At 41.5% G+C, this 27,151-nt stretch overlaps 1 protein-coding gene across 18 annotated transcripts in view; it reads left to right on the top strand.

Moving 5' to 3' along the window:
- RGS6 (regulator of G protein signaling 6) overlaps nt 1-27,151 on the top strand; it is a 580,135-nt gene that overhangs the window by 21,313 nt on the left and 531,671 nt on the right. For 10 of the 18 annotated variants that reach the window (XR_007412708.1, XM_025443423.3, XM_025443435.3 and 7 more), the window contains exons 1-2: nt 497-656; nt 24,492-24,595. Coding sequence is in view for 17 of the 18 variants with exons in the window: in XM_025443423.3 (XP_025299208.1) it covers nt 24,512-24,595 (84 nt within the window). In the remaining variant the exon portion in view is untranslated. Of the gene's footprint in view, nt 1-496; nt 657-866; nt 1,030-1,095; nt 1,190-4,821; nt 4,987-13,962; nt 14,125-14,468; nt 14,548-24,491; nt 24,596-27,151 lie in introns of those variants that run through there. The other 8 variants (XM_025443425.3, XM_049113653.1, XM_049113651.1 and 5 more) reach the window with 7 other exon arrangements.

Consider the following 27,151-nt stretch of genomic DNA (forward strand, 5'->3'; position numbering starts at 1 on the left):
CGCCCCTCGGCCCCGCCCCCTCGGCCCTCGGCCCCGCCCCGCGCCCCTCGGCCCCGCCCCGCGCCGTGCAGCTCGGGGGCCCAGGTGCCGGCGCCCAGGTGCGCGCGGTCCGGGGCTGCAGCTCCGCTCCACACCCGACAGCGGGCGCCGCTGCGGCGGTTCGCGAGCGGCGGGGCTGAGCGGCTTCGCGAGTTGGGGCAGCTCCTGCGCCCGGCCCTGCTCGCGGCGAGAGCTCCGCCCGGCTCCGGCTGCCCTGCGCTGCGGGAAGCGGCGGGCGCCGAGGGGGCGGACCGACCTCCGCGGGCCCCGGCGGCGCGGGGCGGGCGAGGCGGGCGAGGGCCGAGCGCCGGAGACCCCGAGCGCCCCGCGCCCAGGCACCATGCGCCCCGCCGCGCCTCCTCGCCGGCGCCGGGCTTCGCTCTCCGCTCGCTGAGCCCCGCGCTCGCCGCCGCCGCAAGTCGCGAAGACGCGGCGGGTCGCTGGAGAGCCGCGGGGAGACCGCCTCGGACGTCCCCTCCGCCCCGCGGAGGCTGCGGCCCCTCGTCCCCTCGTCCCCGGGGCTGCTCTCTAGCTTTACCATGAACCTGGCGCGAGCTTGGCTTTAGGAGAAATTCAGAAGCCGGAGGGCGAGTCAGTGCAATTCTTTGGTTGCTAAGGTAATTGTAGTTGTGACAGAAACGGGCGAGAAACAAATGGGGGGAGAGAGGTTTTAAGACGGCAGCTCCCCCTCCCCCCATTCGTATGTGTTGCTTTCATCTCATCCCCTGAGTGTGGACGCTGTCCATTTCAGATGCGTGACAGGTGTCGGAGCGTGTGTCTGCGTGTGTGTGCGGTTTGGGACTGTAGAGGCACGAGCTTACATAAGTGGTTAGGCAAGCTGGCGTGCGGACTTGTGTGGGATGGGTGCAGGTCTGCATATAAATCATGTTCCCGGGGTTCTGGTGCCAAGCGCTCACTGACTGGGTCCAGCGAGCACAGGGTGCGTGCTCCTAGGTACCTCCCTCCAGTCTTAGGATTTTGTGATAGCAGGTGGGGCACCTTTACCCCAGAAGCAGACGTTCATTAAGTTTTTCTCTGAAGAAGCTCGCCCTTTTGCAGTTTGGAGGAAAAGAAAGCAAGTGGTGGTGAGGTGTGGAGGGCAGGGTGGGGGGAGGTCAGCCCTTTGGGACCTGCTGCGGGACAAGCAACGGTAAGGCATCCACGCTCTTAGGGCGACAGCTAAACTGCTTGCATGAAGAGACCCTATCTACCGCCACTGTCAGGCTGTAGACGTGGCCCCGGGGAGACAGAAAAAAAGTGACCCAGAAAATTTAATGTTGTTCAGAATGGAAGCTGTTGCATTCAATTTTAATTTTTAAATTTGATGGAGGAGGCACGTTATTTCTTGTTGAGAGGAGCGGCTTGTCTGTGTTACAAATCGAAGGTATTTTGGGGCTTGTTGGCTTGGGATTGTTCCCTCAGCATTGATCAATGCTTAGAAGCTGGGTCTGCCGGTACTTTTTAATTAATACCTTTTAGCAGCCCCAAAGTAAGACTGCAGAAATAGGCAGCCTTAGGCAAAACCCCCACATTGGACCCTTTTCTCACCAGAGGGGGATGAGCGACGGAAGAATGAGAACTAGGCTTCTAAGTGTCTGTATGGAGTTACAGACCCAGCCACAAGTTTGTGTGCGTTCTGTCAAAAAGTGTTTGAAAGGGGACTGTTAGGTTTAGCTTCATGATAACAGCGAGCCGGCTGTAGATCAATTTGCGTAGGCAGGTGGGGTAATTATATGGTTTGGGAACTGGGGGTTGGAGAAACTTTCTGAGAGTTGTATATTCTTTATATTATTTATTATTACTAATTTATCAATTTTGCAGTGAGTGAGACTGCTCTGTGAAAAAAAGTAAGCAGAGGACTGAGGGAAATTTAAGGGTCTTTGGCGGATGCCCCTGTGTAAGTGAAAGCTTGCATGCTCAACAGCCAAACCCAAGATAATAAGTTCTTTTGAGTTCCCTAATACTACTGTTAAGCGAATTGTTGCAAAGTCTGGTAATCTTAGATAGTATAAATGTTGAGGTATAATATATTATCTGCACCCCCCCCCCCCACGCAACTCATTCTTTCCTGAAAGCATCTGTAAATTCTAGAAATGTCAGCTGTTGTGAGGTATTTTGGTAAAACAGGTAGCCGCTAGAATTTCCTTTTTCGTAGTCATCACATTGGTTAACTTAATTTTCCTGCCTCATTTAAAAGGCTTAATTAACACTCACTGAATTTATTTTGCTCAGAGTTTCAGTAAAACAATGCCAGTTTTTCTTCAAGGGAATGAATTTGTCTTATCAAGTGAAACATTACAGCAGTGCTTCTGCAGCAGAAATGTCTCTTTAAATGAGACGTTCTTATTTATTTATCTACTTATTTATGGCTCATTGAGTAAGGTAACTGATGTAGATATTTTTTAAATGAGCAAACATTTCTTGAGAAAGAAAAACATTTTTTAAAGGGTATCAAGGACAATGAAATTTGCCAGTAATTTTGGATGTCTTTTTGTCCACGGGGACAGAATTTTATATGAAAGTAGGATCACTCTCTGTTTCTTATTTCTCTGATATTTTCCCATGCATTTTATCCCCTGAACTCCTAAGACATTGCCAGGAATTGCTGAACATTCTGTTTTGTGCCAGGGGTTAAACATCAGGGCGGTATGAGTAAGGAGCTATGTGTCACATCAACGTTTTTCAAAAGGGATGCTCTCAGAGATTTCAATAAATGTTTCTTTTAGCTTCACAGTTAGCTTATCTTAATTCATAGTGCTTTGAACCTAGGAAAGCATTTAACCTCTTCATTTTTAGTGCCTGCTGGAAGGAATGTATTTACAGAATTTCATCTTCATCGTAACATATGGCATGATATAAATAATTACTACACACACAGTATCCTGCTGTATGGAGAGAAATGGAATTACAAAATAAGCCTTCATGTTGAGTGATTTGGAGGTAACATTTCAAGAAGCAGTTTTACTTTTCTTCTTGATTACCAAAGTAATATACAACCATTGGGAAAAATTCAGAAAAATACAAAGAAAAAAGATCGTTTATAATTCTCCCCTGGAAGGCGAACCACAGTTGACACTTCTGCATACTGTATATTTTTCCAGATTTTATTCAGATCACGTTATTCATTGTATTTTTATACTTCTCTCCCCCAGCCTCCCAATTTTCAAGTCTTGTAAATGGAACTTGGATGTGTTAAAGGTTTGGGAAATTACTGCTAGTTTACTGGATGGTTTCAGTAGATCAGATTTAAATTTTTGTTAGTGGTCCTTATTTTCAAAGACAGTAGTTTCTCTTCTGTTTTCTTTGAAAAGGGAAGGTTTTTCCTTTGGGTTGGTAGTACTTGGGGTTCCCCATAAGATTTGGGGATTAAAGCATCAGAAAAGAAAAAGGATGTTGGCTATATGTAGAGTTGGGTGTGTGTGTGCGGGGGGGAGGGCAGGTAACTGAGTTCCAGTTTCAATTTCTCCACCTCATGTGGCCTTTGGTCCATGGGCTTCTGTTTCCTCAAAAGATAAATGAAACTTTGAGATTTAGTTAATAAACACTAATACTTGTTATTTTGACATTTGATGACAATGATAGTTGTTTGAAGCAGACTTTTTCAAACACAAATGGCTGAGGTCAACCCCAGAGTTTCTGATGTAATCAGGTCTGGGGTGGGGCCTGAGAATTTACGTTTCTAACCAGTCCCCAGATGATGCTGACTCTGATGGTTTGGAGACCACACTCGGAGCTAGATGATGAGCTCTTTGGGGGCAAGAATCCCTTTTTCACTTTTCTTTGGATCCATCTGCCTTGTACCTAGCAACGCACCTGCCAGTAGGACCTCAGTAAGCATCGGTTGAATCAATATTAGTTTTAAACATGGAGAAAAACTTTCTGAAATAGTCAAGATGAGAAAGATAATCATCCAGAATTTGGAACCATTAAGTCTATAGTAAGAGCAATAATCAGTCATGAAACCCAGTTCTTTAAAGTGCAAGGAAAGCAAAAGTGCTTATAAGTAGGCCGTTAAGATGAACATTAAACCTAATGAGTTATCTTAAATAATAGCTCAGAGTACCTGCTTGAAGTGTTACAAACTGCAAAGCTTATGAATGCTTCACTGTTGCCTTCCCGAGACCTAGAAGAGGCAATTCATTTCCTGCCACATGTACATTCCCTAAAGGGTGTGTCTATGTGTGTAAATTCACTATTAATTTTCCTGGCTACCAAAGCAGAAGATCAAGGAAGCAATGGCCTAGATTCCTGCCCCCGACCCTGTCCAAAAGGTAGAGCAATGCTCCTTAGAACATGGCAAAATGTTCTAAGACTTAGAACAAGCATTAATCTACATAAGTCTACAACACTGCTCAGTGGCAGCACCAGAAATCAGACCCAGGCCTGATTTCTGACTGACACCCAAGGATATTCTTCATCACTTCCCCCTAGAGACAGGACACCGAGTGAATGCATTTGATGGCCTGGAGATTACAGCTGGCTGAAATACCCCCATTACAACTTTTGGTCATCCTTGCGTGGCTGCTTTGTGACTAGAAAATTAATCCTTCTACTTAGGTGTTAGAAACATAGGGTGCAGACAACCTCCATTGGTATGGATGGAGAGTTAAAAAGCGTAAATATTCGAGTAGGAACAAAGTAGATGTCACATCACCAGGCTATCCAAGTGAGTTGTGAGATGCACGGTCTTGGCTTTTGTCAATACTTAGTAAAAAAGGAGAAGTCATCTTGAAGTTTTTGCATGGTAGAGTTCTCTTATTCACTAGTATCTGCTCTACCCAGGAAACTATTTCCTTGCCTGGAGGGATGCACACCTCAGGCAAAGCCCTCTGAGATGAGCACTGCATGAACCTGTGTGAATGGGATGAAGTGGTGACAGCCCTTGGTCACCTGTACCGGGCTTCCTGAAGACCTGGCCAGCCCCCCGAGCCCAGAGACCTGAGACTGGTGGGTCTTAAAGTCATACAACAGGCTATTAAAACCCTGTTGATGGTGTTTCTGAACGTCAATTTCCTCATCTACCAGACAGGAATAACCAAATGCCCCTGGAGGCTGAGTGGTTGGGAGGAAACGAGAACCTGCTGGCATGCTGCACAGAGGAGGCACAGTGACGCCAGGAGGTGGAGCCTGTCACACCAACTGCCTATTATGTAATAATTTTGATTAGAGTTGTTGGTTTGCAGCCCTGGGAGTTTCTCGGGTGTAATCTGAAACCCAGCTGGGTACAAGGAGGGCAAGGGGACAGAGGAAACAGGTCACCTCCGATTGGTAGGTGGCAGGTTTAATTAGCAAGGAAATTTACGTATGAGCTTTGTCTGGAGCAGCTGCAAGATAATAGACCTCTATACTGTATTGCCTGCCGGAGTCTTAAGGTTTTTATAGCAGCCTTAATGGGGTCCAGGTAGGCATTCAGTCTGGAGGGAGTTCAACAACACCTTATTCTCCCCGGGCTGTGTCCTTGCAGAAGGCTCCCACTGTGGGAACGGTGGGCAGAGCAAACATTCCAAGGACAAGAGGGCGTGGGGAGCCTCTGAGTGCCCAGGTCCAGCTCCTGGGTCACTGGGTGGTCACGTCCTCTCAATGACCTCCTCCAAAGTGAATCTCTTGGGAAGTCTGTATTTCAGGGTAATGGTTCCCTCTTCTGTTCCTGGGGACCTGCATTTGAGGCACTCCCAAATCCCTTGGAGAATCTGCTCCATAGTTCTAAGAGTGGATTTGAGAAGGCTCATAGAAAACAAGTGGCCCAGACACTAGGTGGAGAGGGTGGAATGGGAAAGATCTGCCTCTGCAGTCGCCGAGGATGATGAGTCTGTTTCCTCAAGCCTAAAGGCCTCTAATGCCCACGGGAAGAGACGTGAAAATGAGAGACTGCTGCTGCCTGGCTGTGTCTCGTGCCAGATTGTGAGCCACCCTTGAAACACCTTGCGGTGTTTTTCGTCTCTACCCTTGGTATCTCTTACAGTGTTTGGAATAATAGGAGTTTGGTGAACATTTGTAGAGTTATTGACTTGTAGAGTGGCAGCTTGAGGTGGGTGAATATGGGAGGGAGGATGAACAAGTATTGGTAGAGATGCATGGACTAGTCTGGGTGCAGGTGTGTGGGCAGGTGCAGGTGTGGATACAAGGTGCAAATGGTTATTACCCCCATTCTTATTGTTTACTTGATTTTGCCTGGCTAGATAATCTTGGATTGATGATATACTGAAGTCCTCATCCTGGTTTGTACTTACACTAATATTTGTCTCACCCACTGTCTGTGGTCTGCTTTTTTTTTAAACCATGATTTTTATCCTGGATCCCACACAAGGCCACTCACATAGTATATGCTTGAGAAAGCACTTGTTTTTCTAAATAAAAAGTCGCCAGGCCTACAAAGCTGTGAATCTGTCTTAAAGTAGTGGACTGATAATTCTCAGCACTTGTAAAACTTTTTGTAGATCACAGCCTCTTAGCAAGAATTAGGTGCTATTACTCCCATTTTATGGACAAAAGACTGAGGCTGAAGAAGAGGTTCAACCACATGCCCTATGTGAGATAGTTATTGAGTAGAGGGACACTGGGAGATTTATTTTTTTTGTAGATATATATTTTTTATTGGAGTTTGATTTGTCAACAAATAGTAGAACACCCAGTACTCATCCCATCAAGTGCCTCCCTTAGTGCCCATGACACAGTCACCTCATTCCCCTGCCCACCTCCCCTTCCACTACCCCTTGTTCATTTCCCCGAGTTAGGAGTCTGACGCTGAGAGATTTAAACCCAAATCTTATCTCACCACAAAGTCCTGAGTCTCTCTGACCTATGACAAAGTGGGGGATATACAGAGATTTTACTTTTCAGATCATTTTACTTATCTTGGAGAGAGATATTAGAAATAAACAGAAAATTTACAATGAAGGATGTTAATGACAGTTTAGGAAAAAATTCATGGAATTTTATAAGTCAGATTAGATAGCAAATAGATAACAAAGCCAGTAAGTACAGTTCGGTGCAGAGGAAGAACATTGTATGATCAGACCTAGTAGAGACAGGCTTTGAGAAATAGGTGGAAATTTCATAGGTGAAGAGAAGGATAACAGCAAGCTTTGCAGGTAAAGGTGTTGATAATTGGTGAGTAAAGCAATTATTGTTTGCTTTCAGAGTTAAGGACCTATGTTCCTGGAAACATGGGGCCTTCTGACCCAGTTTTGATAGAAATATGGGTACCAAACAACACTTTTATTTTTTTCTAAAAGCAAACCAAGCCACCCATGTGTGATGATGAATGGCGTGTGACACTGAACTTCAGGGCTGGGAAGGTATCAGGGACAGGTGAGGACTGTGTTAAAGCAAAGGGTATGTATGTGCTGCTCAGAAAGCCTTGTTGTTGCCATTCATTTTTAGTCACTAGCAACTCATTTCAATTAGAAAAACATGATGTAGATGTACATTGCCCAGTCCAAGCCAGACACTTGTTTGAGCTAGCTTTGTTTTTCATGTTTGTGACCTCTCTAGGAGAAAAGCAACTTGAAAAAAATGTCCAATGTATTTTTCCCTGAAGCTGCTATGTAAGTGCTACTGTATTCAGATTCCAAACCAAGCAGGAAGATGCCATTATATCATTTTGCTGACCATACATCCTAAAACAAAGACTGATTCAGCAGCTGGTCAAAATAGAAAGGATGCATTCCCAAAGAATAAATTTATTGATTATATTTTAGATTTTTTTTTTTTTTTTAGGGGAAGGCACTTTACCTTTTAGAATGGCAGATAGTTTAGGGGCTTGGCTGCTGGCTGGCTTCTGCCGGAACCCCAGGGTCTGTGACATTGCACAAAGTAGCTCAACACTATTGATCTGCATTCTCCCCAAATGAAGAATAGGGCTGAGAAATTGTGAGTGCTCCGAGGGCATTACTGAAAGAGAGATTGTTCCTGGAAGTCTCTGGTTCAGGCAGCATTTAGTTGGGGTGAGGGTGGGGGTTCTTCCACTAGGGCACAGTTTGTCTGAGGTCTCTGCTGTTCCTCCCTGCTTTTCGCCTGGCTTGTCCTCATTGGCAGTAGGTCCCACTACTGAACAGCCTTTTCTAGATGATGATTAATGAGGTATGACTCCTGTTTTTGAGAAGTTTAAATTCTGTGGGGGGAGAAAAGAGAACCAGAACGTGGTAAGACAGGCACATGTAAATGGGATGGGGGAGAGATTTACCAAGAGATTTCATGGAAGATGTTGGATGGGTGAATTGGACATTTGATAACCCAGGGCTTTGTGGCCTGCAGAGATGGGGGTGGGGGATAGAGGTAGCGAGGATATACTTGAGGCATTTCAGTGTAAATAAAAGGACAGAGATGAAAAAGTGGGCAAAGAATATCCCCCTCTTGAGAATCAGGTTCTTAACAACCCTTTAGGCAGGACAAGTCCATGTTAGTGAACTTGAAACTTAAGGGGATACAGGGATAAGGGAAATCTAGATGGTAAGCAATATTGTTTAATAAATATTTATGTTTACCGAAAGTAAAGAGAAAACAAAGTAGATCGAGAGTGACGTTTTCTTCACATTCTGTTGGTAATAGAGAGTGTGTCATAGTGAATTTCTAGTTGCTATTTTTCTAAGAGGTCACTCCCCGGCTGAAATGCTTGTAATGGTTTTGCTTTATTAGAGTCAATGCACAATTCCCGTGCAAATAAATGAGTACTTACTTCCCTGCACGGTGTCAGGCTGTCTGTCCAAACATTCAATACCTTTTAGACTTTCCGACTGAGAGCTTGACCGCTGACTCCCAGATCTTCCTGTGGCTCAAGGGTAAAGTGGATGAATCTGGGATAAACCTCATTTAACTTGCTTGGCAGAACTGATTAGGAAGTTCTCAGATGTCTCACCCCAATGCGTAGGGTATTTAGCTTCGTGCCAAAGCATATGCTGTCAATTCCAGGTTTTCATTTCTTTGGCTTCCTGTAGCTTTCAAAAGCTTCTCTGCAAAAACCGCTTCCCCTGCCTGCCATCTGCCTTACAACCTCCCTCCCCCACTTTACAAAAATCTGTGCCTAAGCCCCAGTTTCTTGTATTTTCTAATCATCCATACCAGGAATGATGTGTTGGCTATCAAATGTGTGTTTGGGAGTAGATTGGTTTAAGTTGAACTTGGCTTATTGGTAATTCTTGGATGGAGTATGTTTCCTGGGCTTGAGATTGGACATGCTGTTGGCCATAGGAAGATGGACAGTGGTTGGACAAGACTAGAAATTCAAATTGGGTCCAGTCTGTTGGGTACTTGAATGCCACATACATACATAGCGGTGGGGGTGATAATGGAGATTCAGGGCTTTCTGGCTTATAGAAAAAACCTGAAAGAACTGAATTAAAGCAAAATTTAAACCAACTCAAGAAAAGGAATTTATGTGACTCATACATCTGAGAATTCAGGCATGGCTGGATCCAGGGACTTGAATGGGACTGTCAGCATTTTTAACTTGATACCTCATTGTCTTGACTTCTTCCTATGGTGACACTAGAGAAAAAGAAGATGGTCTCTCATGTCCACCTACTAATATCCTTTTCACACTGTCCCTCACATGAAAGGGGTCTTCTTTTTTCCAGTGTCCTTATCTTGGTCTCCAGGAAGGATCCTGATTGGTCCCGATTGTCTAACTTGATCCAATTAGTATGCCCAGTGATATAGCATACTCTAACTGGGATAGATAATGGGCCCATCTTTCCCTCTAAGAAGCAAATTCAAGAGCAAAAAATATACTGGGTAATAAGAAGCAGTAGCTGTCTCAATCTTCTTACCTGGTTGAAGGACTTTGGGTTTCATTTACTAGACAGTAGAATGAATGCAGAGTATTTCAGCCACTATTTGAAAATTGTAAGATACTTTGTGTAAGAGTTGGAAAATTTCATTATCCAAAATAAAGCTTTTGGATAATGTGAAACATTCCCTCAATTGTGTGTTTCTAATCTCGTTTTGCTTCTATACCAGCTTTCTCATTCAAGGATTACTGCTTCTGATCTATAGCTGCTGCACAGATGCCAGAGCGAGTGTGTCTAATGGTGACAGACACCACCTCTGGCTCATCCACCATCCCTGCAATCCTGCAGCTCCATCACTTTTTGCATTGCTATACCTGAGATAGCTCAGGTGCCCCCTTGAGAATAAGAGGTGCTGTATCCTTCTCCCAGAATATTTGCACTATTCTTCTTTAAACATACAATTTTAGAGGGTAAGACATTCACAGAAAAGTACATAAATCATTGCTCAATATATTTTCAAATAGTACATCCATCCACATTTTCACTCCCAGATCAAGAGAGAGAGTATTACTGTTCCCCTGGAAACTACCTCATGTACCCTCCCAGTAATTACACCCTCTCTTTCCCCCATTGTAACTACTAAACTGACTTCTAATACCATGGTGTTCCAATTTTGAAAGTAGATGAAATATACATGGAACTTTAGATATATGTATATACCCCCTTTTTTTGTGGCTTCTTGTGCACATTACTTGAGAGAGTCCTCCACATTGTGATGCGGAGCAGTAGTTTCTTTTTATTGCTGTATAGCAGTCCATTTTATAACATTTTCCAGATGGTTCATTCATCTACTATTTGTTGATGGGCATTTGGGACATTTCCAGTTTAGGGCTACTATGAATAATGCTGCTCTAAACTGTTTTGTGTGTTTTTTGGTGTACATGTGAATGCATTTCTGCATGGTATACCCCTAAGACCAGATTGCTGGGACTGCAGTATGTATGTCCAAATTTAGTAAGTTCTTACAAAGAGTTTTTCTAAGTGGTTGTACCAGTTTATATTCCTGTCATCAGTTTGAGTGTTTCAGTTTCTCTACCTACTTGTCAACACTTGGGATTGTCAAACTTTTAAATTTTAGACATTATGGTGGGTATGTAGTGGTGCTTCATTGTGGTTTTGATTTGCCCTGGTGACTAATGGTGTTGTGTCTTTCTAATATTTTTTTGGTCACTTTTGTTTTCTTTTATAGTCTCTGTTCAAGTTTATTGCCTATTTTAAAATTGGATTGTCTTTTCCTTATTGATTTGTAGGAATTTTTAAAAACAAATCTGAATACAAATATTCTACCCAGTTATATGTATTTAAAATATCTTTTATTATTCTGTGGCTTGCCATTTGACTCTCTTTGATTAGGAGATCTTGCTATAAGTGTAATTCAACTTGCTAACCTCTTCCTTTATGGTTATTGTTTTCTGTGACTGCTGAAGAAATGTTTGCCTACCCTAAGGTCATGAAGTTACTTTCCTATTTTGATTTGTAGAAGCCCAATTGTTTTGCCTTTTACCTGTAGGTAAAAAATCCACCTGAGGTTGATTTTTTTTTTTTTTTACCTATGACATAAAAAAGAGATCCATATTTATTTTGTTTTCCACATGTATATCCAATTAACCTCCTATGCTACTTATTGAAAAGTCTCTTCCACAGCTCTGAAAGGTCATTTCATTATAAATCAGGTGATCATTTATATGTAGACCTCTATCTGCTTTCTAGCACTTTCTGTTGTTCTATTTGGCTATTCTTATTCTGATACCACAGTCTTAATATAGCTCAATAAGGAGTCCATATCTGATAGCATATGTCCAGTTTTGTTCTTATTTAAGAAGCGTCTTATTCTTAGACATATGCATTACTCTACAAATTTTAAAAGCCTCTTTGATGGGATTTTGATTGGGACAGAATCAAATCTCTAGCCCAATTTAGGAATAAACTAATGTCTTTTTTTTTTTAAAGATTTATTTATTTATTTATTTATTTATTTATTTATTTATTTATTTATTTATGAGAGAGAGAGAGAGAAAGAGAGAGAGAGAGGGAGAGGCAGAGACACAGGAGGAGGGAGAAGCAGGCTCCATGCCGGGAGCCTGACGTGGGGACTCGATCCCGGGACTCCATGATCGCGCCCTGGGTCAAAGGCAGGCGCCAAACCGCTGAGCCACCCAGGGATCCCCTAATGTCTTTTTTTTAAAACTAATGTATTTAAAATTTTGCCCAATTTAGGAATAAACTAATGTCTTTAAAATTTTGCCTCTTTCAATTAATTAATGTGGTGTATCCCGTCAATTATTTAGATCTTTCATCTCTGTTCTCCATGTGGTAAAGGTATGGCACATCTTTCTTCAGATATAGTTGTAGTATTTGAAGTCAGTTGATGCTATTATAAATGATAGCATTTTAAAACATATTTTCTGGTTGTTAGTCTGTGGGTATACAGAAATACAGCTGATTTTTATTTATCCAATGACTTTCCTAAATTCACTTATTAATTCAAATAATTCTGTGTAGATTATTATGGAATTTCCATGTACACAATCAAACTACCTTCTTCCTTTGCAGTCTTCCCTTCCTTCCTTTCCTTTTATTTTCTTGCCTGTTGTGCTGGCTTAGACCTCTATGATAACACAGAATAGAAGTGGTCATAGCAGGCAGCCTTGTCTCATTCCTAATCTCAGTGGGAAAGTTTTCAAAGTGTGACTATTAAATATTATGGTTGCTATGTTTCGTAAATACCCTTTATCAGGTTAAGCAAGTTCCTTTACTTTCGAAATTGGCTAAGAGTATTTTCATGGATAGACGTTGAATTTGACTACATGCTTACAGAGTAGTTGCATGGAATATCTGGCTCACCTTTGCACTTCCCTTTTCTTTTGGATCTTGGTCTCACATGTCCTCTTTGCCCCGGGAGCTCTCCTTTTTCAAATTTTATCTGTCTTTTCTAGTTCTTGAGGGTTGTTCTGTAATAAGGTAGCCGCCCCCCCACCCTGTAGGAAGTGGTACATGCTAATTGTACTGTTTTTGTCTTCCATCAAATACAAGTAAAAGTGTAAGCAGCCCTAGAAACCTATTCAATTGTTATTTCTTTGACCTATATTGCTTCTGCCTGATGAGCTTCCTGAATAGATCTTTTTTCTTTGTTTGTTTCTTAAATCTTGCTATCTCCAGAAGAGAAAAGGGTATTACTGCTGCTCCAAATGTAGGCAGTCTGGAGTCATAGAATAGATGCACTTGATATTTAAATGCCTAGTTTAGGGGTAAGAAGATACCGATTTTACCTGTTTTAAAAAAGAAGAAAGAAAAAAAATCAAGGAATATAACTGACATTCTTAAAAAAAAAAAGCCAATAGGAGTGCCTTTCTTCTTGGGTCCCCTGGGAACACGCACTCCTCTTTATTTCTTAGTCATCCCCTTCTTGTGTATGAAAATTGGCAAAGCTTCTCTGTCACTCCTACTTCTTCCCTGGCAGTGATACAGTCTTTATCATGTGAAATCAGAGAATAATAAGCATTGCTTCTGCAGTCCCTATAGTCAGTAGTATTAGACACAGGGATCTTAGAGCTCATACTAATAAAATGTAAGTTCTCTCATGTGGGAGGAAAGATCCTTGGAACCTGAAGACCTAAATTTTAATGCTGCCTCTATTACTAACCAGCAAGATGACGTTAGAATATGATTTGATCTCTCAGACTTTGGGTTCATCCTCTGAAAAAATTAAATGATTGGGCTTGTTCAGGAAACAGGAAGTTTTTTATGAAAAGGATCAAAACAGTAAATACTTTGAGCTTTGTGGGCCATATGGTCTCTCTTGCAGCTACTCAATTCTGCTGTTGTAGTGCAAAAGCAGTACAGACAATAAGTAAACAAAAGTGTTTATTTATAAAACTTTATTTATGGACACAGAAATTTGATTCTTGTATAGTTTTCATGTGTTAGAAAGTATTCCTCTTAACTTTTTTCAACCTTCTAAAAATGTAAAAACCAGTCTTAGCCCACAGACCATACAAAAACAGTCAGCAGGCTAGATTTGTCCCCTTGGCCACAGTTTGCCAACCTTTGAACTAATAATTGATTGCAAAGCGCTATTCCAGAGCTCCGTCTTAGGCCTTAATATACTAATCTCTCTCTCTCTCTTTTAGGATTTATTTATTTTGAGAGGCAGAGAAGTGGGAGGAGAGAGAAATCTAAGCAGACTCCCCATTGAGTGTATAGCCTGATGAGAGGCTTAGTTTCACCACCCTGAGATCATAACCTGAGCCAAAATCAAGTAGGACACTCAACCAACTACACCACGGAGGTGCCCCTGGTATGCTAATCTTTAAAAAAAGTATGTTTTTTTTTTTCTTGTCCCTTGAACGTTCTTCAAGAATGTCTATTCCTTTCTCCTAAATCAATTAAGAATAAAAAAGGAAAATATTTTATTTTCCCTTTATTTCTTCCTTGATGGTTGTTCTTTATTTTTGTAGACCCAAGTTTTTGACTTCTATAATTTTCTCTGCCTAAACTAGCATTTCCTGAAGGGCAAATCTACTAGTGATAAACTTACTCATTATTTATTTGTCTGAGAAAGATGATTTTTCTCTTCATTGTGAAGAAGAATCTTACTAGATGTGGAATTCTAATTTGGCGTTTTTCTTTTCAATATTTTAGCTATTTCACTCCACTCTCTTGCTCTTCTGTGGTTTCTGATCAGAAGCCATCTGTGATTCTTGTACTTGTTCCTTTTAAGGTAAGAGTTTTTTCCCTGTGGGGTCTTTTGAGATCTTCTCTCTGTCATTGATTTTTTGCAATTAAATATATACACCTAGGGGGTATATATATATATGTGTATATATATATATATATATATATATATATATATATATATATACATATTGAATTTATAGTGATTTGTGTTATCTGATATTTCTATGTTTGTGGTTTGTGGTTTCTAGACCTTTCTAGATTTATTGGAATCTTTTTAAATTCCAAAAACCTTGGAATGTTCTCAGTTATTATACCTTCAGATATTTCCACTTCTTTCTCTTTCTTCTCCTGGCATTCCAATTACACTTATGTTTTATACCTTTGGCTATTGTGCCATAGTTTTTGACTATTCCATCTCAGTTCTTAAAAATTTCTCTCTCTCTCTCTCTCTCTCTCTCTCCCCATCTCCCTCTCCCTCTCCCTCTCTCTTTTCAGTTTGGAAAGTTTCTGTTGACCTTCAGGCTCACTGATTCTTTCCTTGTCCATTTTGAGCCTACCAATGAGCCCTTGGAAGGCATTCTTCATTTGTTACAGTGTTTTTGACTTTTAGCATTTACTATTTTTTTTTAAGATTTATTTGTTTATTCATGAGAGGGAGAGAATGAGAGAGAGAGAGAGAGAGAGAGAGAGAGGCAGAGACACAGGCAGAGGGAGAAGCAGGCTCCATGTAGGGAGCCTGACGTGGGACTCGATCCCGGATCTCCAGGATCAGGCCCTGGACGAAAGGTGGCGCTAATCCGCTGAGCCACCTGGGCTGCCCCTAGCATTTACTTTTTTGAGGGTTTTTTTTTTTAATTTTTTTAAAGAGTTTCTATCTCTCTGCCCTCATTACCATCTGCTTTTTCTATCAGAGCCTGTAGCATATTTAATCACAGTTATATTAAATTTCTTGTCTGATAATTTCAACATTTGTGCCCTGAGTCTGGTCCTGATGATTGTTTGTCCTTTCAGACTGTGTTTTTTCTTGCCTTATATATGCCTTATAATTTTTTTGTCAAAAGCCACGCATGGTGTATCCGGTAGTGGGAATTAAGGTAACTAGGCCTTTCGTGCAAGGTTTTATTTAATTTGGCCAAGAGTTGAGCTGTGTTTAACTGTGTATAGCTGTAGCTGTAGGTGCTAGAAACTTCAAATTCCCCTCGTGTCCTTGTTTATGTATCCTCTCTTGACTTTAGGTTTCCCTAAGAAGTCCTCAGAGAGTTTGTGTCTTGCAGATGTTTGGCCTGTAATCCATTGTTATTATACTAGAGCCCTGTTGGTGTGGTGCTAGGGGATAAGTGAGGAGGAATATTTTATCATCTTCCAATTAAGAGCAAGAGTGGAGCAATTTCCCTTTAGTAAATATGGCAACACTTCCTCTATTGCAAGAGGAGGGAAGTCAAAGAACATGGTGGTTTAGATGACGGTGCCTCAAGATGAGAGACTTGCCTTTTGATGGCTTCCATTTCTTCAACGAATTTTGAAGTGAGCCTATCAACTGAGACTGTGTGTGAAGCTTGAGCAAAAAGAGTACATGAGCTAGCCAATTCAGATAGGGAGACAGCAAACTCGTTGGGAAAACATCTTAGATTTGACAGGCAGTGTTGACTAATTTAAAGTTTGTGCTCATGAATTTAAAATACAGCCAGTCTGGTTGTGTGATTTCTTCCTCACTCCCACCACAAAGAGTGCACCTGCTTGGGTGTGAGTTTAGATGTTGAGATATGTGGATATTATATGGTGGATATTCTGGGTCCATCAGCATCAGAGTTTTGCCTGGAAATCTGCCACAGAAAGGGCATATTGAGGCAGTTGAGGATGTTTGCAAGGGTGTGACTATGAGTGGCTAAAATGATGGGACTACTGAGAGAAGGATGTGAAGGCAGAGTGAGGAGGAGTAGTAATGGAGGGTAAAAAAACCTTATGAGTTCCATGGATTAAATGTCTAAATAAGTTTGAAAAAATGTGTGCATTGAATGTCAAGTAAGTAGATTGGAAAGAACTGGTAAGTGAACTGGGATTTGAGGTGGTATAGTCACCAATGATGATGGGGTTCAGCATGTGGCCATGTGCAATGGTGGCTGAGGTAGAGGGGTGGAGGAAAGTGTTTAGGTTGGGAAATAAAAGGATGGAGAAACCCACCTTCCAGATAGATCTTTGACTCTGATGTTCAAGTCATTGAGATTGATGAAGGAGTGAGGGATGGAGAAGAAAACCTCTGAGAATGGGAAGCAGGAGTTCTTAGGAGATGAAAAGGCTTCATGGGAGGGAGGCAGGAAATAGTAGTGAGGGTGGGTAGAAAGTGGCATAGCTGGATGGTCTGAGTGCCACAAGTGCAGGAACTTGTATAGGAAGATGGAAGGGAGATAGTTTGAAGCAGCAATGGGGAGCCAGGAGGATGCTTCTCTTACTTCCTGGTTTGAGATATGTGGGGATGAGAACAGCTGGGCTCCAGGGGAGGAGAGTGTTTTGGGGGGAAGCCAGGTTTTCATGAAGGTCACTGAAGGTCGGAGTTCAGAGAGGAGGTTGGAAGGACATAGTGGGCATACTGTTTAGGGAAGAGTTGGAAAGGCAGGAAGAATGGATGAGTTGGCAGGGTCTGGGGCTGTCCAGGGAAGTGCGGAGTCCAGAGCCCTGGTGAGAGAGGATGCTGGGTGGAGCTGAACTTGGAGTAGGAATTGCAGTAATAGGACTGTGAGCCATATCATATGACCAATCACATCACATTATGCGAAAAACTTTCTGCTTTTCCCTCCCAGATTAATTTTTTTAAGGACTTTTGTTTAGTATGAAGAATGCAAAAATATTTATCTTTATAAGCAGCTTTTAACAAAAATTTAGTTTGTTTGGGCTGTAAGGCAGCTGTGGCAACTTAAAGAGGATTGTATTTATATGTCTTAAGGTTGGGTTAGTATGGGGAAGTCAACCTCACTGATATACTAGGAAGCAGTAGGCAGGAACCACAAATCTGTTGAGGTCCTACTATGTATCAATTGTACTATGTGTCATAAGTACTTACTACTAAGTACATTATATGTAGTATAGAGTTGCTAACTACTTTATATTTAAATATATACTAAATTTTGTATATTTACAAAATATTATTTTGAATATATTTTGAATTTTGATGTCACTGGAGACCAAGTCTGACAAGTTGGAAATTATGTGGGCATTGGAGGCAGTCCTGGGTTTGGATTTTAGTTTCTTGGTTGACAAGCTGCTTTACTTTTGGCAAGTGACCTATGTTCTTGGGCCTCAGTTTTCTCATCTGTCGAGTGGGAATAGTATCAGCCACTTGTTAGAATTGCTGTGATACCTTTGCTGGGCAATTCTGAGAGGCAGACAAGGCTGAGAACCCCTGATACAGGTAATCAGTATTTGTTCCATTTTATAGATGAGGAAACCAAGGCTCAGAGACGCTAAGTAAGTATAGCCCTAAGTTGTTCATGATCACATGGCCTGGCCAGGATTGAAAGCCTGTTCTTTGACTCCAGGACCCTTGCTTTTTTTTTCAGTACAGAGAGTTTCTGCCTAAATACAAGGGAAGCTGAAGGAGCTCCACCTCCACATGGTTGCCCAGACAGTAGGCAGGGTGGCTGGGGTGGAGAGGTTAGGCGAAGAGAAGAAGAGAAGGCAGGCTCATGGAATCCAGGTCAGTGGTTCCCAGACCTGACTGGGCTTCCACATCACCTGGGGATTGCTTACATTATAAATCTCCAGGGCCCACCCTAGGCCTACCAGATTGGAATTTTGAGGGGCATGGGACCCAGGAACCTGTGTCTTTAGAGTCCACCCTGGGTGGTTCTGTGGCTGCCAGTCTGGTTCAGGTCGTTGGACCAGCTTTTGGGAACCACTGAATGCTAACTAACGTCCTGAAATGATCAAATGATTACATCCCAGCAGAATCCTGGGTGCCTGGCATGGCCACCAAAACTGGCCTCTAGGGATTGAGCTCTAGTACCTTGCTTTAAGATCTTTGGTGTCAGACCTGCAGCCGACTCTTGCTCTGTCACTGAGCACCTGGAGTTTGAGTTCGCCTATATAGAAGCCATCACGTCAGCAGGACCACTAAACAGGAAGAGTCACGTGTACTTCAGAGTCGTTGTTCTTTCTTTTTCCCCCCTGGAGGCTCCTGCCCACTCAGTCAGATTACAGCTATATAAACAAGCTTGTACTACTGAGCTAGCACACATCTTGTAAATCTTTTTTTCCTCAAGTGCTTAACATTGCTGATGTCAGAAAAAAAAATCCATTGGGTTTTAATGGGCTGAGGCAGACAATGTGAAGTTGATACAATATGGAGGAGAGGAAATCACATCAACAGAAATTCTTCTTTGGCAGCACAAATATTCAGGCTATATTAGAGTCAGGCTTTGTTTACCTCTCCCACAAGATATTTCCCTGAATAGAATTTTGAGGGCTAGATACAGAGAGGGGCAGGCATGACGCTTAACACGTTCAGTGGCATGTGATGGTGATCTCAGCAGCACTGGCGTGTCACTGAGGTGGTCTGCCTCTTAGTTGTGTGTCAGGGTCACCAGAGAGGCTTGCTGAACAGCTGATGGCTTCATCTCCGAATCCCTGAGGTGGGGGGAAGGGTTTCTCCAACGATTTTGATGCTGGTGGCCTGGGATTTCCTGAAACCAGACTGCCGGTCAGTCGCTACCTTCATTCTGCACCAGGGAATTTGCATGCCTTATTTTATTTCCTCTTCAAAAGCAACTCTGCAAAGTAGAGGGGTCTCATCTTCCAGATGGGAGTGAGGGGGGAGGTGGTCAACTGCCAAAGGCTACCCAGCAGTCTTGGTGTAGCCAGAGCTGAGATGCTATTTCAGGTGTGACTTCAAAGCCCCTTCCTTATCCACATTACTGAGGTCCTTCTACCTGCTGGGCTCAGCATTGTTATCTGCTGGACTCTAGGCTTTGCTTGCTCTAGAGAGGCTGGCATTACAAAGGAAGACAGCTGGCATTTGTTGTAACTGCAAGCTACGGATGCAACATAAGTTTGGAGTAAATTGCAGTCCTGATTTGCAGAAGATTCACTAATCAGAGTTTGAGTCATAGAAATGCTCAGTTGTTCTGTTATTCACAGGGTCTCTCCTCACTATACTTTCCATCCTCCCACATATTCCTTCTTATCTAAATTGCTCATGGATGGAACACCTGGGCAGCTCAGTCGGTGAAGCGTCTGACTCTTGATTTTCATCCCAGGGTCGTGAGATCCAGCCCCATCTTGGGCTCCGTGCTGGGCGTGCAGCCTGCTTAACATACTCTCTCTCCCTCTCCCTTTGCCCCTCTCCCCCCTCCCCAGCTTGTGCCACATGCTCTCTCAAATAAATATAGATAGCTTATGGATTCCTGAGTTCAGGGCTGACTCATACCAATAAATTCTGGCGGGGAAAATCTGATTCTGTACATAGTTCTTTGTCATTAAAGAGCCTTCTTTGTGGGGCAGTTTTAATGACATTTTATCTAGATGAATGTTCCTGAAGGAGTGCCCTGCATCTTGGTAGAATATTATCAATTTCATCATTTAGGAATATTTGAATGCCTACTATGTGCCACACCCTCTTCTAGGTGTTGGGGATAGAGGGGTGAACCCCACCGACAAAGACTCCAACCCAAGCAGAATTGGCTTTAGTAGAGATCCCTGTTGAATGAGTAAACCAAGAGAGGTGCGAAGCCCTGTTTTTTCTTACCCCACATTTGACTATCCACTTAATCTCCTTGAGATCATATTGTCTTCATGTTTTTTTTTTTTTTTTCTCTCTTGGGTGCCTACTGCTTCTGGGACTTCAGATGGCCATGCCTGCATTGTCCGCTAGGCTTAAATGGCCTCTTCTGCCTCCCCCAGACTCCTATCCATCCTTCTGCTCTGATCTCAGTTGCCAGGTTCTATCCTGTGCCAGGATAACCAAACACCCACATGTTACGATGTCCTGCTTCTGTGGACATGTCTGTCCCCCCTCCTGGACTCTGAACACTTTAATGAGAGCATCTGTGTCTGATTTATCTTTATATCTCCAGGGCCTAGCATGCAGCTTGAGTGAGTGGATGCTCAGTGTGTTTGCTCCAAGAAGAAATGTTGAGTCCCACCGCACCTGGTGGTGGGTGGTGGTGTTACGGAAATTGCTTCAAGGGGAGGGATGCCCAGTCTGGGAGGGGACGCTTCACTCCAGCAGTTCTGTGATTCTTTGACAAGTTCAGCATGAGCATTGCCATGACTCAAGGACACAGGCTAGGATATAGGCAGTAATGATTGAAGAGAGGTGGTTTGAAGGAAAGTTAGAAACGAGTTCTGAGGTTCTGGGCAGCTGGGAGGAATAGTGAAGATGCAGGGTTTTACAGTTATTGTCCACCTGGGGTCCAGAGACGCTGTGGCCTCACCTGGTTCTGACAGCTAGTTAATTGCAAATCAGTTTTGGGAACCAGGCCACTCAGTTCAGAAGGCTTTCTACTATGCTGGGATGGTGGTGACAGGTAAGGAAGCAAAGGCACAGAGAGGTGAAGTAGCTTGCCTCAGGTCACACTGCTTGTAAGTGGTGGAACCTAAATTCGGATGTGGATCGGTCTGATGACAGATGCCAGCTTGTAACCACTTAGCTACCTGTCTCTTCTTGGGGACTTCAAAAATCAAGCTCTTAAGGTGTTTTCAGTTCTCCCCTTTGTTAGCTGTAAGCCATGATAGGAAAGGAATATCATTACTGTGCTTTCTTTCTGTTGAAATGTAGGTGTGTGTTTTCAGAAAAACATTCACATTCTCCAAATATTAAAATAAAAGGTCATGAATTATTTACTTTGTATGTGTACATGCAGTATATATAAATAACATGAAGAAGTTTTTGGGGTTCTCCTACCATGAGATGTAAAATATTCCTATTTCATTTCTATTGTACTTCATTTAAAAATAAATATTTCATGCTATATTGTAATGAATGAAAATATAGCCCTTTATGTCATGAACTCTAGCATCATAGTCAATGAATATAATTATAACCTCCTTACCTGTGTAGGTTTTGCATCCTGTTTCTCTAACATCTGTTGACACATGGCCTGGAAAGTGGTTATATCACTATTTTAGAAATGATCCTTTCTAGACACAGGAAAGTTAAATGACATTGAGTTTCAAAATGAGCTGCTAGAGGAACCAAAAATAGAAGCTTTTCTACTACATACTAGACTCACTGAAATTCCTAACATGGAGACTGTCTGCCTGCACTTGTAGTCTGAAGTCCCAGTCCTGGCCCAGTGGCTTGTTGTAACACCAGAAATGTTTCTGTAGGGGGCGGGGAGCGGCCAGGGAAAGGCAAAGGCAGGGCTGACAGGATTGTTTCTAGGTCATTCCCAACCTTGCTGTTTTAACAGTTTTCTAGGTGGGAGATAATATGGTCATTAAAGTCAGAGTGTTCATTTACAAATAAAGCCAGAAACCCAAAAATGGCTCTATTACATATATAAATGAGCAGACAAATGGACTCAATTTTTGTTTTTCATGCTCTGTTATATTCTGTATTCGGGCAAAGGAGTAGGCAAATAAGTAGCTGTTGAAAAATAAAAGTGTGTTGTTCATTTAACTTTAAAAGTCGCTGATTGGAATTAATAATCAGCGTTGCATGTAGCACTATATTCACAGAAACACTGATATTACAATGTGTAGAGAGAAGAGAAGTATGTTTTTTATCTCTTCATGTAATCTAACTTTAAAAATGCATCTTAATTCACAAATGATGAAGAAAGCAAGCAACATTCAAATGGTTATACTGTGGGCATTTAAATTCTTAGCACAAATGACAAATTCCTGTCTCTTGCCCATCTTCTATCCAAATCTGTTTTTATGGAATGACCTTTGGTACCAACTTATTTTACAATAAAATATTTCTTGCATTTTTATTTTGAATTGAAATGGCCTTTTCTGCCAAGTATGGTATTTATAAAAGTTTCTTTGATGAACAGCCTATGAATTTTGTGCAAATAACCCAGGCAGGCTCTCAGCTTAGTGATAACATTTGTATAGGACTTTTATGGCTTTATATGATACATTCACATTCAGTTTATTAGACCCTCACCTGTGAGTACTCCATGGAATTCACATTTTACTGATGAGAGCAATGTAGAGGGAGGGGCCTCAGCATGATTCTGGGTATACAGCAGGCATTCAGCATTTTGTTTTAAAAGGAAGTTAACAAAGAGAACCGAATAGGTTAACTTGTTCATAGTAGCACAGCAAATAGAGTATGATACCAAGAACTGAACTTCTTTTCTCAAAAATTCTGTCATTGTTTCACTGATACCTTTTCAGACTTTTTAAAAAGGTCAAATTAAAAATATTCACTTAATTGAGGTAAAATTCACATAACAGAAAATTAACTACTTTAAAGAATATATTTCAGTGGCATTTAACACATTCACAATGTTTTGCATCCTTCACCCCTATCTAGTGCAAAAATGTTTTCGTTATCCCAGAGGAGACCCCATATCCATTAGGCAGTAACCCCATTCCATTCTCTGCCCAGCTGTTGGCAGCTACCAACCTGCTTCCTGTATCTACACATTTACCTGTTCTAGATATTCTACATAAATGGAATTATACAATATGTCTCTTAGTCTGTTTAGGCTGCTGTAACAGAATATCATAAATTGGCTGGCGTATAAACAACAGAAATTTATTTCTCATATTTCTGGAAGCTGGAAAGTCCAAGATCTAGGCTTGAGTAGATTTAGTGTGTGGCCCATGGGATGGCTTTATTCTCACTATGTCTTTAAAATATTTTATTTATTTATTCATGAGAGACACAGAGCACGCACGAGAGAGGCAGAGACACAGGCAGAGGGAGAAGCAGGCTCCATGCGGGGAGCCCGACATGGGACTCGTGGGACTCAATCCTGAGTCTCCAGGATCACACTCTGGGCTGAAGGCGGCACTAAACCACTGAGCCACCTGGGCTGCCCTCACTAGGTCTTCACATGGCAGAAGGGAGCTCTCTGAGAGTTCTCTTATAAGGGCATTAATCACCTCCCAAAGGCTATACGTCCTACTACCATCACTCTGGGAGTTAGGATTTCAACAAATGAATTTGGATGGGGGTGTGAACATTCAATCCATTGCAGTGATTTTTGTGTCTGGCTTCTTTTACTAAGCATGATGTTTTCAAGATAAATCTATGTTGTATCAATACAGATTTTCATGGGTGAATTTTATTCTGTGGTAGGGATAGACCATATTTGGTTTATCCATTCATCAGTTGATGGACACTGAGTTGTTTCCATGTTTTGGCTGTTGTGAAGAGTACTGCTGTGAATGTTTGTATTCAAGTATTTGTTTGAATACTTGTTTTCAGTTCTTTGGGATATAGTTGAATTTTCAGGTTATTGGTGATTCTGTGTTTAACTTTTGAGGAACTACTAGACTATTTTTCATAGCGACTGAACCATTTTACATTCCTACCACAAGACACAGTGCTTAGATTTCCCCACATCCTTGTCAACACTTGTTATTTGAGGTTTTTCTTTTTTACTATGACCATCCTAGTAGATATAAAGTGGTATTTCTTTGTGGTTTTGATTTGCATTTTCCTGATAAAGTATTTCAGATTTTAAAACAGAATTAATCAGAAAGTGAGCTTTGGTAAGACAAAATCAACATCAAAATGAGTGTGCTTCATCTGTCTTCAGGAGATTATTTAGAACTGGCATGAGCTTACCTTTAGGGTACAAGATTCTGGGCTGAAAATAATGAACATGTTGCTTTGGGATTAGAAGAATGTATGTGGATAACAAGACCCCAATTTCCCCTAAACATTTTTTTAAAATACTGCTGAAATCAAGAGGAAAAATATGAAATTCTTCATGTTTTATTTTCATATCACCTGCCAAAAATGCTTCTTTGCATTAAGAGGTTTCTCTATAGAATTTTTTCATGTCTTAATGGTCTGTTCATTTATTTTTGCAGCGTGAGTGAAGACATCCGGCATGGCTCAGGGATCTGGGGACCAAAGAGCAGTGGGGATTGCTGACCCAGAAGAAAGTTCTCCAAATATGATAGTCTACCGCAAAGTAAGGCTCTCATTAAAAGCTGGGGGTGCTGCCTGTGTGTTTGTTGTGTGTAGGGTTGACTGATGGTTGACAGCTTGACAAATGTTTTCTGCCTAAACTGCCTTGACTGATAAATGAATATCATTTTCTTCTCATATCCTCTGATTTTCCAATTCAAAACTCAAGGAACTTAGGTTTGTCATACTTGAAAAATATGATTTGATTTTCTTTAAAGATTTTATTTTTAAGTAATCTCTACACTGAATGTGGGTCTTGAACTTAACAACCCTGAGATCAAGAGGCACATGCTCTATAGAGTGAGCCGGCCAGGCGCCCACCCAAATCTTTAAAGAAGATTTGGTTTTCTTTAAAAAAGCAAAGATTGCCCAAGCAATGCAGAGGGAGATCTATTCTCCTTCAAGGTAAAGGCCTCTGTATAACATAGTTTTTGAACCCTTATTGTACAAGAACTGGTCTAGATGCTATGGGAGATACAGAGGTGTGCATGTATTCGCAGTTGGTAGGAGACATAAGATGTACAGAAATAACTGTAATAGTCTAAGTGTTAATTAAAAAAAAAAAGAGGTGCAAATAGAGTGTTACATGAAATCAGAGGAGAGGGTGATTACTTCCAGGCTCAGAGGTCAGGTGTGGACTGGTGGAAAAGTAGTCTTTGAACTCAGTTTTAAAGGATGAGTAGGACTGCTTTATGTGGAAAGCAGAAGGGAAGAACAACATTCCAGGTGGTGAGATGCATTCAGCAGAGGGAAGGAGCTGAAGAAAGTGAACAGCAACCAGAACCAGTGAGCTTGGGGGCATAGGTGGCTTACATGGAGTAATGGAGGTTAGGTTTTGGGAAGAGAGTCTGGATGGAGCCAGATTTTTAGATTGTCAAACCATAGGCAATTTAATCATGAACAACTTTTGTGCCAAGAGTTGTAAAATTAATATCTCTTTGGAATTGTGAGTCTTGCCCCAGGGTGCCAGATGTATGGTTGTGAAGGTAGATTTGAGGCTTGAGGGGGTGCTGTTGATGTTTTTGTCTCTGTGAGAAAGGTAAGGAGGACGTTAATTTAGCAGGAGAAATGCCCCCTCAGAATTGAGTGAGACTGAGCAAAGGGATTAAAGAGTCTGCATTAAAAATGACTTGGAAATGGAATGAATATAGAATTAGGAGCGGAATAAAGAATCAAAGATGACTGCGTTTTGACCTTGGGTTATAGAAAGACATTGCTGCTGTTCATTCAAATGGGGACATTTGGAAGACTGTCTTAAAGGAAGGAAATATGGCACATAGGTTTTATTTGTGCATATGTTGAATTTGAGGTAACTGTGGGACCCAGGAAATTGAACAAAATCCCCTACCCCTGGACAAGCAGAGCAGGACTGATACTTGGACCCAGGCTCGAGCTTGTAAATAAACCCTCGTGTGATTGCATCGGTGTCGGCTCCTTGGTAGTTTCTCAGATTCGCGATCTTGGGCACAACAGTAATAACTGCTTCTTATTAATACAGCTTTTTAAGGCTTCAATGTTTGTGAAAGTTTCTCCTAATTGTATTACATATTAATAAGGAAAATGAGTTTATGGTCATTCATTTCACTAAATATTTGAGTTGTCTGCTGGGTTCTGTGTATTCTGCAAGACTCTGCGTTTGATCTCTGCTAACCATGTGGGCAGGGTTGAACTAGATATATTCCTGGATGATCAATATGGTGAATTTTTCCCTTTTCTTATAAAAATAGAACTCAAACTAATCTTGCTTAGAGTATCAAATTTTTTTAATCCTTTGCTTTGTAAGAGAATGCTTAGATGCATTTCTAATAGAGATGTCTATTAAGTTGTCGTAAAGAAAAAAGAGGTTAACAGGGCTAACCAATTAGTGAGGCATACAGAATAAAAGATGTTTATTCATTATTACCTTCTTAACCCACTCCATGCTGGGAAACCCTGTGCCAAGCTCATAGGAACATGAGCTTTGGAATCAGATGTAGATTTAAATGATTGCAACTCTACCATTTCCTGGTGGTATGACCTTGAGTTCGTTATTAACTTCTGTGAACCTCAAGTTTCTTCATTTTTGGAAAAAAAAAAAAGGTGGGAGAAAGGATGGTACCTCTTGGGGTCATTGTGAAGATTCATTTAGACAAAGTAAATGAGACATCTCCCATCTTGTTTTGTATGGAGGCGGTCCATAATGAATGCTTCTTTTTCTTTTATCTTTAGGTCATATGAAGACAGTGTCATTTGTAGAGGAAATAAATTATAAAATGTGTAGATGTTGGTGCTGTTAATTGACTAAAGTATGTTTATAGAGTGAGTTGCTTTTTTAAGACTCTGGAAAACAATACAAATATTTTTATATTGTTCAGGAGACTGTAAACCAATGGGTTAGTAAAGGTTAGTAGGAAATGTAAAGGTCATGCAACCCAAACACCTTTCTACTAGAACGTTTGGTATTATGTTGAAAGGAAAACTTCCTTCAGATTTGTGGGAACTCAGTTTTTACTTTTTAGGTAGTAGGAGGGGACTCTTTTCTGGTTTAATTTAGATACAAAGTTGTCGATTGCTGTAGTTC

The sequence above is a fragment of the Canis lupus genome, chromosome 8 (assembly GCF_003254725.2).
Source record: "Canis lupus dingo isolate Sandy chromosome 8, ASM325472v2, whole genome shotgun sequence".
Lineage (NCBI taxonomy): Eukaryota > Metazoa > Chordata > Mammalia > Carnivora > Canidae > Canis > Canis lupus.